Below are 20349 nucleotides of genomic sequence, written 5' to 3'. Positions count from 1 at the left end.
GGGATGGGGAGGCCGGGGAGACGCATGCTGATGGTGACACAGCATTATATCCAGAGCCTCCCATTTTTCATTCGCTACAGGGTCATCCCCATAAGCACTGGCCCCTTCCTGGCCTCCTGGTCCCAACACCTGTCAGCGCTGTGTACAACATGCGTAGCTCCAAACACAGAGAGAATCCCAATCTAAAATGCCACTTAAACCAATACTGCACTGTATGTTAACCCAAATTTAAAATTTAAAAAAGGGGGGAAATGCCATCTAAAGCACATTCTGCATTGCTTTCCTTTGACAAGTTTTAGTCAGGGATGGGTTACCACTTAAAGCTATTGAGTGTGAACTTGTGAACTCAGGAGAGTTTCTCCTCCATCACTAGGAGAGCTCAAAAGCCTAAAAGACCCTTCTGATTAAGAACTGATTCTCAAAAAGTCATGATCACTTCTCTTCATGCAACCAGAGAGCTCTGGCTCTTTCCCCTACAACTTGGCCCCCTCCTGCAGGCAAGGATTAGGTGAAAAATGAACATTTGCTTTGGGCTTTTGAATGTTCATTATGGAAGCCACTGGTTAAGGAACAAACTCTCATCCCAGACTATATTAAAATGAGTGAGGCCATCAGCGGCAGCGAAGGAGACTGACAGTTTTTTAAAAAACGAACTGCTCCTACACAGAGGCCTATGCTGGGTTTGGGAAGAAGGGATGAGAAAACGGAGAGCTGAAAAACAAGTGAGGTAAACTCTAAAGGGAGCCACAACTAGAACTGGGCAAAGTCCCTCTTCTGGTCACACATCTGGAAACATGTGTGATGGGAAAATGGCTGGACACAGTTGTGTTCCAGCCACGCTCACTCTAAAGTTTTCAAATGGGGAGGGAGAAAGTGAAAGGATTTTTATAAAAGTCATCTGGTTAGATCCTCTTCTGTTCCCTTTCTAAAACAATTTTGAAAACAAACCCTGAAGAGTTCCTGACTTGCTGACCCTACCCCGAGGTTCTCTTGACCCAGTGGGGACACGCCCCAGGCAATTATACCCACAGATTGGTTCTTGGGCACCAGGCTGTGCTGAGGCAGCGAAACTGAGTTGCAAAACCAACTACCTACTGACCAGCAGGTAACTGTTCTAAGCCCAGGTTTTCCGAAAAATGAAGCTTTAACATCTACTTGACAGGACTAAGTAATGATTAAAGGAGACCACGGAGACTGAGGCCCTCTTAGAAGGGACTGGACAAATATTACTATTCTTATCCTTAGAAAACGAGCCCAAACCTGCCCACTTCTTTTTTTTTTTAAAGGATTTTATTTATTTATTTGATATATATAGAGAGAGATCACAAATAGCAGAGAGGGAGGGGGAAGCAGGCTCCCTGCTGAACAGAGAGCTCAATGTGGGGATCGATCCCAGGACCCCGAGACTATGACCTGAGCAGAAGGCAGAGGCTCAACCCACTAAGCCACCCAGGCGCCCCATAACCTGCCCATTTCTTTTTTTTTTTTTTTTTTAAGATTTTATTTATTTATTTGACAGACAGAGATCACAAGTAGGCAGAGAGGCAGGCAGAGAGTGAGAGAGGGAAGCAGGCTCCCCGCTGAGCAGAGAGCCCGATGCGGGACTCGATCCCAGGACCCCGAGATCATGACCCGAGCCGAAGGCAGCGGCTTAACCCACTGAGCCACCCAGGCGCCCAACCTGCCCATTTCTTAAAACTGTTTTGTTTCTCACCAAATACGAAGATTCTGTTTGTTAATTTTTAGGATTTTATTGTTAAGTAATCTCTTCACCCAACATGGGTCTCGAACTTATAACCTACGATCAAGAGTGGCATGCTTCCCCGACTGAGCTAGCCAGGTGCCCCTAGAGTCTATGCTCAAAACCATATTATTTTACTCCCTCCCTTCCCTAAACAAATTGAGAGTGGGGAGAGGGTAAGTTCTGCCTCTTTTTATAAGCCTGAACAGGTATAATGTGTTACCAATATCGGACAAGTATACTTGCCCCCCACCCTTCCACCTCATCTTGATGACTCTTCTGCACACGGGATGACATGGAGGGACTTCCGTCACTTCCCCAAAAAGCCGAGAGCTAGGTGAGCAGCACCCTCACACAAGGCCTCGGGCTGCCAATTAGGCCATTCCTGAGGGAAGCCATTCCTGTATTCTGCTTGTCAGAACTGCCTTGAGAAGAAGGCAAATTACTTCTACGTATCCAGTAATTAAGAGGGGAAAACTCTCTTCAGAAAATTCCCCCCTTAACAGAAACTGACCTTCAACTCTGAACAGGATAGATTTTAAGTTTAGAGTAGGAAATGCACGAAAATCTCTGCTTCTTTGTTGCTACACCATTTTTTTGGTTGAACTGTAGACAGCTCAGGGGCTTAGGGGACTTTCCAGGAGAGACCTCAGAACAGCAACACATACAAGGGTTTCTCAGTTTTCAAAGTTTTGAGCTGAAGCGGATATTTTATGAACATTGAAGGTATGAAGGGCAGGAGTGAAATGGAGAAGGAACACAGGGTAATAATTCATAAAGACAAAACAGAAATCTCAGTCACCAAAAGTTTCTTTTTCTTCTAGGAAACCCTCTCGTTTGTTAACCCAAAGGGCCCAAACGAAGAAAACTCTGAAGAACTTGTTTACATATAATTCTTCTCCATGCGCAGCAGGGGTAAGGACACTGCAAAGGCCTAAAAGCTTGCGCAAAGCTGGCCTCAAGATGATCCCTCTGAAATAAAACCTCTTAAATCATAACTGCTTAGCAGCATGACTTTTGTATCTACAAAAAATTTTGTTTTGCCTGTATTAACCCACACAAGGCACAGACTTGTTTAAGGAAAAATTCCCTCAGGTACCATTTATCCTAATTTCACTCAAGTCCATAGAGGCCAATTAGTTCCACCCTGAGCTCTGTGAACCATTCTTGTCCTTTACAGGCCTACAAACAAGACTTTCAGTGCCTTGTTGATCCCCAACGCCACTCAGGAGATGTGCTAACAGAGAGCCCAGGGATAAGGTCCAAGGCCACCTCCAAGGATGCAGAGTAAGGATCCTGCAAGGAGTCACACCACTTCTCTCGCCACTGTCTGCCTCTGATCCACTCTGCCATGAACCCTGTACTCATCTGATTCCTGCGATTCAGAACCAAGGGCCATAGTCAGGCTTTTTTCTTCAGCTTGGCGACAGCGTGACTAGAGGCCAGGTATCAAAATAGCAGCATCAATAAAGGAAGTGAATAAAGGGGGGAAAAAAGAGGAAGAAAAGTATGCCCTTATTTATACCATTTGATTAATACATATTAAAAGCACTTGGGAGAAAACAATGAGCATAGGGAATCACCCAACTGAAAGAACATAGCTTTATATTTTTACAAACGATAAAAATACCTCACCTTGTTTCCCAGGAGAAAGAAATGATTTCAAGACAGAGGATCCCAGAGTTGCACACCCAGCTGGCAAACACGTTGGGTCTGGAGTTCCTTCCCCAACCATATTACAACATCAGCTTGACACATCTGTAAAACATCTCCCCTGCAGAAAGCTGGACCCTAAAAGATCAAACCCGGGGAGGCACCCTCTCCCCAGGCCAGGACTCTAACTCATCCCCTCCGAAGACACTTGGTAAACCAACCCAGCTGACAGAAGCTGTGCCGCCTCAACAGTCCAGGGCTCTAGACCTGCCAGCGAGGGAGGACGGGGAGTCCAGCTTCTGCGAGCCAAGTGAGAAGGGGTGGGGGTGGGGGTCGGCCTAAGAACTTGATCAAATGGAGGCAAGTATTACCTTAGGAATTACCATTTCAATTATAATCACACTCCAACCTGGCATCACTGAAACTCCAAGAGTCATGGACACTAGGAAAGCGGTGCTTTTCTTGAGTGCAATGAGATTACTTAATCCTGTTTCATGGATTCTAGATTCTGTGCTGCTGGGGAAACTGCAATGACTTCTTTAATCAGCCATGGCTTTCAACAGAAGTACAGGGTGGTGTGGCCAGGAAGACAGGACAAGCAGGACCACCTGGTGAGGGACGGCTTTGAAGTCTGGACCTGCGGGCAGCCCTCTCTGTGGCCAGGGAGCCAGCAGAAGGGATCATGCCATGCAAGTAAGGGAAGGCACCAATCCTGTTTCCTGCTTGAGGGGCAGCCTCAAGGCTGCGGTTCCAAAAGGTGTGGAAGATAGAAGAGCCCAATCCCTCACAGGTAGGTACTGGCAAAGTCTTGGCCAAGCAACTAGACTGGAAGAGTCGGGAGGGCCAGGCTCTGGCCATGGCCTCCAGCATATGGCTGGCTCATACACGCATGCACAGGGCAGGTAACTAAGTGACCTTGGAAAGTGGTTTCATCGTTTTTATTTCTCCCCTTTCAATCTGATCTCCAGCTCTCGAAGTTGTTCCTCTGTCCAGTTCTTGTTTCCTATAGTTCTGAGAGGGTGGTTCCATCACAGATGACCAAAGGCTGGACCCCTCTGGCTATCACGTAGACCTTCCAGTGTGTGGCACCGGCATAACCTTATAGAGAAAGAGCAATAGGACAGCAGGTAAATGTCAGGGACCAGGCACACCTGTGGGCAGGAGCAAGGCAGGTCTGCCTCGAGTAACACCCCCAGTGCTCGGGCCTCTGTGCAAACTGACATCCGGCAGGAGTCACTGTGAACCAAAGTGCCTCCTTGCCACCACCTGCTGGGGGAACGAGGACTCAGTTCAACAGGTTTAAAAGGACAGGATGTTCCAGATGAGGTTGGAGCTGGGCATCAATTCTCAGGCCCATGTCATCTTTATCAGCAAGAAGACAGGATGAATTCCGAGGGGGAGCAGGACCCCCCCAGTTCAATTCTCCTCCTGTGATCTTTAACACTGTCTCATGATAGAACTTCCAGATTAGCTCAAACCAGCATGTCCTAAATCATGTTCTGCAAACAGCATCGGCCTGAAAGATAGTCCAAGGGAAATGGGTTCCATGGTCAAGTCAGTCTGAGAAACCTAGGTTCCATCAAGGCTTCTGGAGCCTTTGGTACACTAATGTGTACTATGTAATGACAAGACAGACGGTTCCCAAAATTAAAGGACCCAAGAGCCCTATTTGCCAAGAGCCTTTCTAAGGGGCTCGTGCTCCCACCCCCAGGTCATGAGTGATCTGAAGAACTCTTCAGGAAACAGTGACCTGCTATAAATTTAAAAGCTTTAAAAACTTGAATACTTCAATAATCTCTAGAGTATGATGTACCTTACCTATCTTTAAACTGAGAGCACTGAACAGAATTCAACTTCTACTTGGTGACTCAAGAAAGGTCACCATGGGCAGTGACTCCTCAATCACAGCACATGTGCGGGCTCACCAATGTCAGCCTCTGAGGCCTGACCCCTATATCATTCTTGAAAATGCTTCTCAGCACAGGTTTTCTGGTGACATGTGTCCCTGTCCCCTTCCCCTCAGCCTTCAGAGGACAACACTTATTTTGTCGAAAACCAGAAAACCAGTGCGATTCTTAAGGGTCCCAAAGGTGCTGGAGATGCCCCCATCCTACAAGCAGCACTGAATTATTCCCCTTTGCTGTCAGGTTCTGCTTTCCTGTCCTTGTCTTTATTTATGTATTTTTATAAAGACTTTACTTATTGAGAGAGAGAGAACGCACACAAGCAGGGGGAGGGGCAAAGGGAGAGGGAGAAGCAGACTCTCTGCTGAGCAAGGAGCCTGATGTAGGACTCAACCCTAGGACCCTGGGATCATGACCTAGGCGAAGGCAGACGCTTAACCGACTGAGCCACCCAGGAGGCCCTCTTGTCCTTAACTGTGGCAGCTGCAGCCATGGCTTCTGTTTCTTCCACTGCTCAGAAGCCTGCTGACCTCCTTAACCCCCACCACCCCGTTCTTCTCCCAGACCTGCCCTCTTCCTTTGGTTCTAGTCAAGCCCCTATCCCTTCCCCAGTTGCTGTCCCGTGGCTGGCCTTTCATGGACACTGCTACCCATAGGCCTCCTTTCCTTCCGGTCAGCAAATCAGCCAGTCAGAGCACAGCAGCTGATCACGCTCTGGATCTGAGGCTTTTCTGCACTACTCCCACCAGCCTTTGATGCTCAAAGCTTCTTTGGTCAATACCTGTCCCCCATTTATTCCCCTTAATTCTATAATTGGCATTCTAGATGTCTGTGGGCTCCAGAAACCTAAACTTTGGATAACTGAGATATTTCTGTAGTTGTCTGAACTGTCAGACTTCTGTAGAACAGAAGACAGAAGCTTTTTCAAACATCACTACACACTCAACCCCAAATGCCACACAGACTTGTGCAATAGTCCTGCCTCACGGAAGGGTCACCTCCACTACAGGAAAATAGCTTCAGAACAATTTCTACACAAAAATCCTCTTTTTTGCAGTAATTCCCAAAGGCCAGGCCAGCTGTGCTCCATTATCAGTTAATGCTTAATTTGCGCGTTATTTTCATTTCTAAACTAAAACAAGTTATGTAACGTGGATTAAAGCTTGTCATAGTTTGCAGTCTAAACCCCACTTCCAAATGAGGGGAAGCAGGGACCAGGGTCTCCTGTGGAGGTAAAATGAAAAGGAATCAGTTGGGAAAACTAGCCTGGGCTCTGTCATGGGTGCTAAGCTTCCCCTAGGCTTCATGAGACAGGAGGAACAGAGAGGGCAATTTTGACACTTGGTATTTGCTTCTGCCAAGAAAACTCTACCATCAAACTGATTGCTACGGACAGCAGTTGATTCAGACCTGTTTTCTTGGAACAAATTTTTAGAAAATAATGCACAGAACAGGCCACAGTTGGGAAATCATGGAGCCAAGGGTGAGTCATGACAGTGAAGGGGGGCCCTGGCTGTGGAAGCCACAGGGAAGGTAATACACCCCCACGGGGCTGTTGCCCTTGCACACTGCTTGTGTTGTTTTATGAGCAAAACAGGCACAGAAAGGGTTTCCTCGAATTTAGAATTGTACCTCCCCCTGGCCTGACTCTGTTGCAGAAGACACATAAAGCTCAATGCTTTGCTTAGCTGATGGGAACCTGGGATGGTCACCTCTCCTTTCTGGGGTCTCAAGCTCCTCATCTGAAAAATAAAGGATTGCTCTCAGTATTTTCTATAATGCATTCTCACTGGAAACTTCTAAGACCGACAGACACATCATGCATTCTAAATGTATATACAAGAAGGCATTTCTCTGTGCTACATTTCTTCTTTAGCCTAGTGTTCCACCTAAAGCATAAATATTGACTCTGTCCATAAAAGAAGGCTATTTTTGACTCTACCTAATTGAAACTTTGTGTCAATTCTCAAGATAGTTCTTGAGTTAAGAACTACAAAGATCCTGTGACTGACCTTGTCCCACCCGGGGCGGAGGCACCTACCAATATCCCCTGGCTCTAGGGGCATTGCTACCGACTGGCAGTGTCTTCGGCACTGGGCAGGAGGAATGAGCTGCAACATGGCCTCACCGCTGCCAACGATGAACAGGTCATGCATCCTATACATCTGGAAAGAAGGAAAAAAAAAAACATGGGAGAAGGAAAAGGAAACAAAATAAAAACCAGTGGCACAGGAGATTAACATACAAATATTATATATATATATATATTTTTTTTTATATATATGGCTCTGACTTTTCTAGCAGCCTGGGCAAAAAGCAAAAGAGAACCAATGACACCATTCACAATTATGTCCGAAGGGTTAAAACAAACTAGTTTCTCCTAAACCTGGCTTCTCCTGGTATTGAGACCAGGGACTCAGCGTCCCTATCTCCTGGTACTGAGATCTCTTCTGTGGGTTCTGCTAAAGAGACATCCTTAGCACCAGCCGCAATGCAGATCTAGCATGAGCTTCATAATTCACGGCTATTTCTCACCACAGCTCCAAAGCAGGTAGAAGGCAAATCATCTATGTATGATTTAATAAGTCTAGGTGAGGCCAACACATACTGGTCAAAGTACACGACCTTCTGAGGGTCTGGTTGGATCCAGACTTTTCAGAGAAAGAGATGGCCTGCCTTTCCTTTGTGCAATGTTCCATGGAATATTACTTCTTACGGCCAGGGTCTGGAGGAGAACTGAGCAGCAAGAAGTTCAAGTTTACACTCTTGGGCAAGACCTGGGTGAGCAGATATATCACACTACTGATGAAAAACTAATGGCAGTAAGAATGGCCTTAGATTTCAGACCCTCAGAAGGCAGCCAGGCTCCACGCCCCCACAGGAGCGTTTCACTTGGGAGGGCAGACTACTGCCACCAACAGGATGTGGGCCAGGTCTGGCTGTGAACCCTGGTGTTGATGTGGGCAAGGAGAAGAGACAAAGGGAGAGGTCAGGCTGGTCTTGCTCAGGCTTTTCTTCCTACCTAGATGGTGAGAGAAAACCCCTAGGGCCTCCTTTCCCTATCCCCTCCAGGAAAAGGCTTTCTGTGCCCACAGAAAACAAGGATCTGAAGTCTGACTCTCTGGGCCACATCCTGGTTTTCTCTTCAGCACTGGGGCCCTCCAGAGCTTTGGATTGGGCCCTATCTTCTCCTGTCCCCAGCCCTGGTCTCTCTGTTGCGCCCACAGGCCCTGGCCAGAATGCTGTTTCCATGGCAACACCAGAGCCATTCAATTGCCAGAGTCATGACAGGAGGAGGACTAAGGAGGACAAGTGGCTTATGACTGACTGGCAGAGGCCCAGACACCTGCAAGTCTTGAAGAAATCCCAGGACACCAAACCCAGTAGATGTAGCTCTTTTTCATACAGGCCTGAGAGGGGGCAGGACCATGTGCCTCTACCCTCAGGATGGGAAGAAACAGACAACGGGATGGAGCGGGCCAGGCCCCAGTTGACACTGTAGACTGGGTGAAGTGGGCCTGGAAGCCAGGCTCTCACCTCTTTCCTCCAGTGCCTCTTACAATCGGATCTCCACTGCCCAATTTCTATTCCAAGACTGCCTCCACAGACATATGACTTTACCGGGCTGCAGGGCCCAGGGATGTGGACAACAGGGTGGAGTAACGAGGCTGTAGAGAAAGGAAAGCCTGGGCCAGGGCGGGGAGCAGATGCTCTAAGAAACCAGACTCTCAGGATTTCTGCCTCTTTGGACCACTCCCCTTCCCAAAACATGCTTGGGAACCACACGATGACTCTGATAGGCATCTGAGTAACTTAGTATTTACCTTCTGGCTGGATCCTCTGTGTTCTTGTTAAGCAGACTGGTGAAATTAACTTCAGATTCAAGTGGGAAAACCAAGATAAAGATAAAAGCTCTCGCCCAGAATTATATCATAACTATGAAGATGAAATCATACTAGGGCCCTGAGTTCTAGCCGGGGACAGCAGAATAATCTTCTTTAAAATCTGAGGCAAGAGCCCAGCACCTCCACCCTAATGCTGGCAGACAGAAGTTCTTACTTCTAGACAAAATGATTGTTTTTATAGGCTTTGAAATTCCTTTACCACGATTCAGCAAATTTGGAGCCAAACAATAGTACTGGGAGGTTGAAAACATAAGCCAGAGTTGATAGGGGTCACAGTTTGGGAAATTTCATCCTATTAATTCTTCCAAACCAATCTAAACTCAAAAACCTTCCTCAGGAATGAGATTCAACAAAAGAGCAATTCAGAGAAAAGTAAACAGACACAACACAAAACAGATGGCCCCAGAGAGGTAATGTGGGCTCTGGGTACTTGGCCGTGGACTGTAAGAAGTAAGTAAGTAAGTAAGAAGTGTTGCTACCTAAACTGGTCTGCCTGCCTTGGGCACATCTGGCAACCCTTTCATCCCTAAACTTCTTAAGCTTTTTGCTTTTCAGGTTCTCTACCTGAAGATTCTCATTTGTTTATTTCTGGGGAAAGCTAACCTGGGAATAGGGGGTGGGTGGGTAGAGCCCTCCTATTAACTTGCTGTGTCCTTGGGAAAATCACCGTCTCTGGGGCTCAGTGGCCCCATCCACAAAATGAGTAAGTTGAGCTGCTTACAGCTTTGCTGCTGTCTACTTTGAGGTAGGGAAGTCAAACTAACTGCATGCTTGGGTCCCTTTAAATTTCAGGATTTTATTTCCTAATGTAGAAAAGTAGATTGACCTCAGGTGTCAAGGGCAGGAAACAGATTTGCAAGGTAAGGAGACTTTCTGTAAGCACGTCTTCGTGGAAGGGTGGGCCACTGCAGGTCTCCTTGCTAGCAACAGATGGAGAGAACTTTAGATTATGTGGGTGTCCCTTCAATTCACCTTCTGAGTTGACATGCAGGGAAGCAAGGGATTATGACATCAGCCCAGGTGCCAAAAGAGGAAAACTCTATACCCAAGTCTTCTCAAAGTGTCCTACCTTACTACCCACAATAGGTTCCGGTTGAAGAAGGAAGCACTTTTTTAAGGAGGCATCTTTTGGAAATGGCAGGTAGGTGAAAACAGGAAAAAGCTCACGTAAAATGCGTGCTCTATTTAGAGGTCTTCTCCTGTAAAAGTTTGAAAGAGACAAAAGTAATTCAGCTGGGCAAGCCAGCCTCTATCTCCATGACTAACAGAGAGCTAAGCAAGGGTGGGAAAACTGTGGGCGGTGGGTTAACAGGGAAAAGTATCAGGACAATATCTTAAGTATTAGGTCCATGAAGAAGAGTCATGCCAAATCAATTAATTGTGACATGCACTGGTACACACGTAACTCCACAGCCGCAATTTGTACACGTGGGTGGGGTGTTTATGAAGTCCAGCTAAAACAACATATAGAGGAAGAAAATAAACAGTCCATTCATTCTATCTTGGAAAAGAGATTGAAGTAACTAACAGCAGGCCAGGCGGGAGAACAGAAGGGAGGAGGAGGAGGCAAAAATCACGAACTTTCTTCTAAGGTGGTATGGCATGCAGTGGGAAGCTGACTGGTTAAACCAGAGTATTCAACAGGCAAATAAATGGCAAATTTTTAAAAAAGACCAAAGCACTGAGAAATTATCTAACAAAAAGACCAAAAAAAAAAAAAAAAAAAAAAAAAAGGCATTTTAATTCTCTTCTGGAATGGTTCTAGATGGAAACTGGCTTTCCTTTTTTTTTTTTTTTTTTTCTAGAGAGCAACCCTCACCCCAAGAAATGGTCCATGTTTTCTTTTTTTTTTAGATTTTACTTTTTATTTTTTTAGGAAGCGTGAGTGTGAGCAGGGGGAGGGGAAGAGGGAGAGAAGAAGACTCCCTGATGAGCACGGAGCCTGATGGGAGGCTCAGTCTCAAGACCCAGAGATCATGACCTGAGCCGGTATCAAGAGCTGGACGCTTAACTGACGCACCATCCAGGTGCCCTGACCGTGTCTTCTATAGGAAGGACAAAGGCAGGAAGTGGGAGACAGATCTGGGTTTTGAGCCTGGCTGGGTGACCTTAAGCAAGGTTCTTAACCTGATTCCCACTTCTGATCTGAAAAATGACCATGATAGTGCCTACTTCCAGAGCGATTATGAGCATCACCAATGAACACCAGACGCTAAGCACTAAGGCACACAGCCCGGCACAAACGAGTGCCAGGAAATGAAGTTGGCCTTCTGTTCTTCATGCTTTCTCTCTAGCCCTCAACACTCAGGAAGCAGTCTGCATAAACAAAAACACTAAACATGACTTCAGAAATAAATCAGGATGCTTTCATCTGACTTGAAGAGTGCTTACCCAGTACGAGGCTAGGGAGGGTCTGGGTAGCCAGTACTGCTTGGACATCTGCTCAGCCCCCTTCCTACCGCATGCAGGCTAAGTGCCCTTTCCCACACTCACCACGGATAAGGAAATGGGAACCACCGGTCGGGAAAGCAGCGCCACCACTTGTTGAAAAACCCTTCGCTGAAACCTTCCGTGACCTCAGGGTACTGGCACAGAAGATGCTGAAGCTCCTTGGACAACAAGAGCTGTCCGGTCTTGGCAAGGCAGAAAACAAAAGTGGGACAAAAAAACAAAACAAAACATGGGATTCCTTCTCAGGTATGTCACAGAGCTTGATGCTTGCTAGCCATTAAATAAATAGCCTAGCAGTGGGAGAATGAGGCTTCTTGCTCACCTTGATCATCAGAGGATGGAGTCTCTCAAATTTCTTTGGGGTATCTTCCAAGAGCATTACCTTGAGGGGTAATTTCTGGGCACAGCCAGTGCAGTTGGCAGGGACGGGGTCCGACTCATTCTGCTCACAGCTGTTTGTCCACCAAGGGTCAAAATCTGAGCGAGGAAGGGATATGGAGAAGGCAGATACAGAAAGAACACAGCAGGTAAATCCTCAGCCTCAGCAACAAAAGGAAAAAGCAAAGATGTAATCATTTAAAAGCTAGGAGTGACCTCTGAAAAGGTACATATGGAATAAGTAGCCTCTGGGGAGGGAATAGAGGGCACGGGATAGGGGTGGGCAGGAGACGAATGTTCCTCTCTATATTCTTCCACACTTCATGGAAAATATTTTTTAATATGTACATGTATCTCCTAAGTCAAATCAACAACATCAACCATTTGGAGAAGATATTCAGTGATGTGGGGCTGGAGATAGAGCTCTCCCATTTTCTAACCAGTGACCCAAACGTCTGAAAGTCTATAGCACTTGGGGAGGCAGGAAGGGTGGTCCCACCATCAGTGATGAGCCCCACTGCATGTCTTCTCCAAGTGGAGGTCAGGATGACCCTGGGAAAGAAGAGTAAGAAAAGAAGGCAGAGAGAAGTGATGGAGAGGAAATAGGACTTCTCATGAGCCCATCTCTGGTACAAAGTAAATTGTATGTGCCCATTAAAACAGTTGTCTGTGGGGCACCTGGATACACAGCTGGTTAAGCGTGAGACTCTTGGTTTCAGCTCAGATCATGATCTGGGGGTTGTGGGATCAGGCCGAGACAGGCTCTGTGCTCAGCGGGGAGTCTGTCTCTCTCACTCTGCTCCTGCTCCCAGCACCCCTCCTCAGGTTCTTTCTCAAATAAATCTTAAAAAAAAAAAAAGACACACTCTGTCCCAGCTCAGACCCCTTTCTCTGGCTGTTCCTCTGCTGAAAGGTTGGCTCCCTCTCTCTATGCAGCGCTTCTCAGTTTCCTTCTGTTCCTTCCCTCTGACACTATTCTGTTTCTAATGTTATTGCATTATTTCTTGTTTGCTTTCTGTTCCACTCTGGGTTTCATCTGTGTTCTCTGAGATATGTGCTTATGATATTGGATCCAATATTTTCACAGATGGTTTCAGATTCAAACCCAATGGAAACCAAATCAGGAGAATGTCTAGAACAAAAGACAAATAGCCAAATGTGGCTGAAATGAAGTCAATTCTCTGAACCAAAACATTTGCTGCAGTCGACAGCAAGTGCTTTTTCCCTATTTTCTGAAGGCAACAGTAGTGGGGTGGAGGAAATCCCCACCAGGGAAGGACTGCATTTGTTCTCAGCTTGTTTCCCGGGTGCCCTCCAAACCCCCTCCATCTCTTGCAGAGAGAATCTGTGTTTCCTTGAGGTGGCTGGCACCTCCCCTCCTCATGTGCCTCAGTCGTGGACAGACTGCCAGCTAAGGGACTCTGCTGCATCCTTATCCTGCCAGGAGCCTCCAGGCACAGCCAGGAACCTTCCTATGGCACCTGTTTCAGGGGGCACACTGAGGCTACAAAGTTAGACTTTTTTTTTTTTTAAAGATTTTATTTATTTATTTGACAGACAGAGATCACAGGTAGGCAGAGAGGCAGGCAGAGAGAAAGGAAGGGAAGCAGGTTCCCTGCTGAGCAGAGAGCCTGATGCGGGGCTCGATCCCAGGACGCTGGGATCATGATCCGAGCTGAGGGCAGAGGCTTTAACCTACTGAGCCACCCAGGTGCCCCTAGACTTTTTGTCTTCTGAGATATTTTCTTTCTTTCTTTTTTTATTTTGATAGAGAGAGAGAGAGAAAGAGAGATCATGAGTGGGGGACACGGGCAGAGGGAGAGGGAGAGAAGGCTCCATTCCCAGCACAGATTCCAATATGGGGCTTGATCTCATGACCCTGAGACCATGGCCTGAGCCGAAATCGAGAGTCGGACACCTAGCCAACTGAGCCACCCAGGTGCACCTCTTCTGGAATATTTTCAAATGTTCCTAATTATAGGTCAAATACGATGAATTCTTGCCCAAATACAAGCACTCTGGGTAACAGACATACAATGAGCCATAAGTAATCATAACATGTTATATAGCATTTCACTTTCCAAAGTCCTTGTGAGGGAGTTCTAAGAAAGGAATAGAAAGGACATCGACATGTTAAATGCTAGGCCCCATGCTGGTCATGTTCACATGCTCTATCGTTTACTTTTTACCATAAAATTACTGAGGAAGTGCTGCTCTTCTCCCTTTACAGATGAGCAAGCAGAGAGTGACAGGCGACAGCAGTGACCAAGGCACCAGAGTGTGGAGGGAAGACCAAAGACCGGGAGGCGGCAGAAAGGAAAAGTAGCATGGCTATGATGAGGGCCTCCAGGGAGTGAAGTACTTCTGACTCTGACCAAAACAAGGAACCAGCAAAGGCCTTTGGGTAAGGGTTTCCAATGCTTTAGGAAGGTTATTCTGGGCTGTAACTAGAGGGTCTGAGAAGAGAGAGGCTGGAAAGAGGAACATTGGATTGTACTTTGTTTTTGTCCTTTTTTGGGGGGGGGGCGGAGGTTGTACTGTGACGAGAGGTGACATATAATGAGAGGTAAACTGAGGCAGTGACAGCACAATCTACAGATCTAAAGAATGCTGTGCACTGAGATTGCCCGAGCATGCCTTGCCTAAGGGGGCCCGGGTGCAGGAGACACTGGAGACCTGCAGATTCACCATGACATTTTCTTATAGGCATGAATCCTATTCCAACTGAATCAGTTAATTATGGCAATTTCTCCAGTAGATAAGAGTCAAGTGCCCAGAGAAAGGGGCATCTTCTCTTAATGCATACAAACATGCTTTAAGGGCTAGGGGCTAACAGTGAGCAGTTCTGAACCTAAGGGCACAGAGAGATCATTTTAGCTGTGACTTACTGAATTTCAGTTTTATTTGGAGCTTTAGACACTCCTGGGATTTCCAGGTAGAGGTGCCCTGAAAAAGAGGTAGAGGAAGAAAACCCTGGAAAGGAAAAATTGGGAAAGAAAAAGAGAGACTAGAGTACTACAAAGAGGACTGAATAAAGTGGCAGGATGTAAGGTAAACACACCTAGACACAAGAACATCAATTACCTCTTCCTCTCACTGCAAAACTGAAATGGAAGAAGGCCTCATTCATAACTAGCAGTAAGTTTCACAAAAAAGATAAACTGTAGTATTTGACTGGAGGACATAAAATAAGACCTGAATAAATAAACATATCATACCATGATCAAGGATAGAAGACTAAATATTAAAAAGAGGCCAAGTCTACCCAAAGATCAGAACTTGGATAGTCTCCCATCAGAGTTCTTACTGGTGAAAGTGGGGTGGGGTGGGGTGAGATGGGGTGGGGTGGTGTGAGGCTGTGACAATACCATTCCGAAGTTCATCTAGAAGAGTAAATGTGTGAGAACAACAACAGGCAGTAATCCATCCCCTCCCCAGATTAACTCTGGAAAGAATTTCAGGGCCAGAGGCGTCCTTGGTAATACAAATAACTTACAAAGTTTGGTCGCTGCTTCAGATCTACAGAGGATGGCCCCCTCAGGCCCAGATACCATTACAGAGTACAGTAAGAGCCTATGTGATGGACCCTGGGCAGATAGTGGACCTGACGACCCTCACCCCTGACCGCTCATGAGTCACCAGACGGCTCAAGCAAGCCTCTCTCCACGTGGGGCATGAAGAGGGGCAGGACTGGAGGGAAGTGGCATTATTTTGCTTTCTTTTTGTAGATAAAACACTAACAAAAAACCAGCTTTACTGAGATATAATTACTAGACCATAAAATTCATTCATTTAAAGTGTACAGTTCAGGGACACCTGGGTGGCTCAGTCAAGGTTAAGACGCCGACTCTTGATTTTGGCTCAGGTAATGATCTCAGGGTCCTGGGACTGAGTCTGGAGATGGGCTCCACACTCAGCAGGGAGTGTGCTTGAGATTCTCCCTCTCCCTCTACCCCTCCCTCCCGCTCCCACTCTCTCTCAAATCAATAGATCTTTTTAAAAAAACTTTATAATTCAGTAGCTTTTGTATATTCACAGAGTTGTAATAACTATCGCCATTATCTAATTTTAAAACATTTTCATCACCCTAACAAGAAACCCTATACCTATTAGCAGACACTTTTCCCATTCTAACCCCTCTCCTGCCAGCCCTAAGCAACCACTATTCTTTTAGTCTCCCTGGATTTGCCTGTTCTGGTATTTCAAATAAATGGAATTGTGCAATATATGGTCATTTGTGTCTGGCTTCTTTAATTTAGCCTAATGTTTTCAAGGTTCATTCATGCTACAGTCTGTGTCAGTTGTCCTTTCCCTTCTATTGCCAAGTAATATTCTGTTACATGGATATACTACATTTTGTTTATTCATTCATATGTTGCTGGACAGTTCTACTTTGGGGCTGTTACGGAAAACACTCCCATGAATACTTGCGTACAAGTTTTTGTGTGGACATGTGTTTTCAATTCTTTTGTGTACATACCTAGGAGCGGAATGACTAGGTCATTTGGTAACTCTGTGTTTAATTTTCTGAGAAACAGCTAAACTGTTTTCCAAAGCAGCTGCACTACTTTATGTTCCTGTCATCTGCATATCTTTCTTAGAGAAATGTCTATTCAGATTTTTTGCCCATTTTTTAAAGGCTTTATTTATTTGAGCAAGAGAGAGAGAGAGTTGGGGGGGGCAGGGGAACCGGGTTGGGCAGAGGGAGGGAGAAATAGACTCCCTGCTGAGCAGGGAGACTAAAACAGGGCTTGACCCCTCCAGGACCCTGAGATCATGACCTGAGCTAAAGGCAGATACTCAACCAACTGAGCCCCCCAGGTGCCCCTCTTTTGTCTATTATTGAACTTAAAGAACATAATTTTTTTAACATAAATTCTTGAAAAAAAATAAGGATCTTGCTCATCTAGATATAAGAACTTAGTAGCATTCTATAAAGTGACTGTAATTAAAAGAGTACAGTCAATCCTATTTACAGATTCTGATCTGTGAATCTGCCTACTCCCTGAAATTTATTTGTAACCCCAATCAATTCTTGTGGTGCTTTTGCAGTCATCCTCAGCCATGCAGAGTGGCAAATCCTAGCTGAAGTAGAAGAAGGTGACACTTGGCCGTTTTGTTTCACCTCTCATGCTGTAAATGAGTGTTCTTTTTGCTATTTGGTGCTACATTTTTTTGCACTTTTATTGACGATTTTGCTGTTTAGAATGGCTCCCAAGGAGGTTATGCATTGTGGGGACAGTGGTATATGGGAACTCTCTGTACTTTCTACTTAATTTTGCTGTGAACACAAACCCAAAACTGCTCGACAAGTAGTTAATTTAAAAAAAAAGGCTTCCAAGCATAGTGCTAAAGTTCTAGCCTTCTTAAGTGCAAGCACACTGTGATGTGCCTTACAGAGAAAATATATGTGTTAGATAAGCTTTGTTTAGGCATGAGTTATTGCGTTGTTGAATGTGAATTCAATGTTAATGAATTAACAACATATGTATTAAATAAGGTATCTTTAAACAAAAACATACATAAAACAAAGTCAAGTATTCATCAATTGATGAAAATGTGGCCAGAGACTCTCAGGAGCACAACTATGATTTCCCTTAAAGGCAATGGATCAATATTCACTAATTCACTATTTATAGGGACTTTACAGAACATAACCGTAGCAAATAATGAGAACTGTATTCTTATAAACAGACAAAAAAATGTAATAAAACCAAGTAAGAATGTAGCAACAAATCCAGTATATACACCCACATACACACAATGAGAATATTTAATTTATGATAAAGGTCAGTTTTAATTCAGTGAAGAAAGGATGGATATACAGTAAATGATGTTGGGACAAATAGCAACCTATTTGGAAGAAAAGTTTGATCTCTACCTTTCACTATACACGGAAATAAATTCTAGATAAGGACCTAAGTGGATAGAACAAAACTTTAAAAATAATTAGAGGAAAATATGATTTTTATAATTTTGGGGGAAAATAAAGGCTTCCTAAGCAAGACACAGACCAAGATGCCATGAAGAAAACATGGACAGATTCAACCAATACTTGCATATGAGGCAAAGAATATCTCTAATATATAATGAACTGCTATTTATTAGAAAATGTTAAACAGGCAAAGACTAAACAAGTAATTCACAGAAAAAATAAATAAAACGGCCTATAAATAGCAAATGGAAAGGCATCCAATTCCATAATAATCAAAGAAATGCAATTTAAAACAAGACATCGTTCTTCGGTTTTTCTAACTGGCAAAACAATGACAGTATCACTGCATATATGCTGCTAATGAAAGTATACACTGATATAAGTTTATGAAGAAAATCTGGGTAGTATTTATTAAAATTCAAAATGTGCATGCCCTTTTGACCCAGCTGTTTGACTTTTTTTTTTTAATATTTTATTTATTTATTTGACAGAGAGAAATCACAAGTAGGCAGAAAGGCAGACAGAGAGAGAGGGGGAAGCAGGCTCCCCGCCAAGCAGAGAGCCCGATGTGGGGCTTGATCCCAGCAGCCTGCCATCATGACCCGAGCCGAAGGCAGAGGCCTTAACCCACTGAGCCACCCAAGCGCCCCCCAGCTGTTTGACTTCTAAGAATCTCTTACAGAAATAATAGTACATGTATATAAAGATATGTATATATTAAAGTCCCAGGTGCATTTTTAAAATAATAGTAAAAAAAAAAAAAAGATTAAAAAAACTCTGTAGAAACTTAAATGATGGAATATTCACAGAATGGAGTAATATAAAATCTGGAAAGGTATATATACTCAGTTGAATAGGAACGCCCCCCCCATTTAAGTCCTTCTGGAAAGTCAGAATGTGACCACAATTGGAAATAGGGTCTTTGCAGATGTAACTAATTAAGATGAAGTCATACTGTAGTAAGGCGGGCCTTAAATCTACTCCAACTGTTATCCCTAATAAGAAGATGAGAGGACCACACAAAGACACACAGAGGAAAAATGGCCAAGTAAAGGTGGGCGCAGAGATGGGGAAATGTTACCACAGCTAGGGAGCACTACGGATCGCTGGCAACCATCAAAAGCTGGAAGAGGCAAACAAGAACCTTCCCTGGAGGGAGGAGAGCCTTACGAACATCTTGATTTTGGACTTCACCTACAAACTGGAACAGGATGAATTTCTATTGTATTAAGGCACCCAACCTATGGTACTAGCTCAAAGTATGTACATAAGTCAGTCTCCTGGGTATGTACCAAAATATATTTATATATGTTAAGTGTACCTATCTGTATAGCCATGGAAAAATTCACAAGTATGTATATCAAATTATTACCAGTGGTTGGGTGGGAGGAGGAGTTAGAAGGACTGAGAGAAGTCTCTTTATTAAAACTATATTTTTTTAAATAAAGATTTTTATTTATGTATTTGACAGACAGAGATCACAAGTAGGCAGAGAGGCAGGCAGAGAGAGAGAGGAGGAAGCAGGCTCCCCACTGAGCAGAGAGCTGGACGATGGGCTCGATCCCAGGACCCTGGGATCATGACCTGAGCCGAAGGCAGAGGCTTTAACCCACTGAGCCACCCAGGTGCCCCTAAAACTATATTTCTAAAAATAAAAATCTTATACCCCTTTATTGTCTTTGTATGTGTCTTATATATTTTCCAAATAAATAAAAATGCTGCTGGGGACTATGAAAACTTAAGCTCAGAGTATCAGCTACAAAATGTAGAGTTCGGTTATCTTAGAAGGCAGGCCTCTGGAGTGGTACCTGACAGGAGCAGAGACACTGGTCAGGCTGGTGGCCAGCAAAGAAAGAAGGAAAACGATGAGGAAAAATGGATCATTGGAATGGGGTAGCTTATGCCATCCATCTGAATTAAGGAAGCCAAACTTCAAGAGGGAGAGCTACTTTTGATCTCTCTACAGCCTTGAGATCACCAAAGGTGGATAAAGAATGTGCTTATATTTTGGTGCGAAGTGACTGATGAATGGCCAGGTAGTGAATTGTCTGGGTGTATAAGGGGGTGCACGGCTGGGGCTCCTTCCTCCCCTTCCTATAAAATCCCCAACAACAAAAGGAGAAGTACCCAGACTCCCCACTTGGCCTCCATCTACCTGAAAAGGCTTCATCTGATGTGTTCTCTATACAACTGGCTGGAACCATCATACCACAAAGTGAGCAAAATCATACCCTGGAAAATAGCCAACAGCACAGAGCAGACCACCCTAGGCCATTCCAGTACACAGCTCTTCTTCAGCCCCCTTGCATGCTACATCTCACCTCTCCCCAGTCCTCTCTTCTATCCCCTCCCTGCAGCACCAGATAAAGCCCTGTGGAATTT

At 44.9% G+C, this 20349-nt stretch overlaps 1 protein-coding gene across 4 annotated transcripts in view; it reads right to left on the bottom strand.

Moving 5' to 3' along the window:
- Positions 1 to 1878: 1878 nt before the first annotated feature.
- Positions 1879 to 20349, bottom strand: part of C4H6orf89 (chromosome 4 C6orf89 homolog) — a 45853-nt gene continuing 27382 nt past the window's right edge. For all 4 annotated transcript variants that reach the window (XM_032339764.1, XM_032339765.1, XM_032339763.1 and 1 more), the window contains 5 exons: positions 11977 to 12131; positions 11697 to 11836; positions 10273 to 10402; positions 7340 to 7463; positions 1879 to 4492 (listed from right to left, as the gene is read on the bottom strand). In XM_032339764.1, the coding sequence (XP_032195655.1) occupies positions 4398 to 4492; positions 7340 to 7463; positions 10273 to 10402; positions 11697 to 11836; positions 11977 to 12131 (644 nt within the window). In that variant the 3' untranslated portion in view covers positions 1879 to 4397. The remainder of the gene's footprint in view (positions 4493 to 7339; positions 7464 to 10272; positions 10403 to 11696; positions 11837 to 11976; positions 12132 to 20349) is intronic.

The sequence above is a fragment of the Mustela erminea genome, chromosome 4 (genome assembly GCF_009829155.1).
Source record: "Mustela erminea isolate mMusErm1 chromosome 4, mMusErm1.Pri, whole genome shotgun sequence".
In the NCBI taxonomy this organism is placed as follows: Eukaryota; Metazoa; Chordata; class Mammalia; order Carnivora; family Mustelidae; genus Mustela; species Mustela erminea.
The sequence above is the reverse complement of the archived record's forward strand: the minus strand, read 5'-3'. Positions and strand labels throughout refer to the sequence as shown.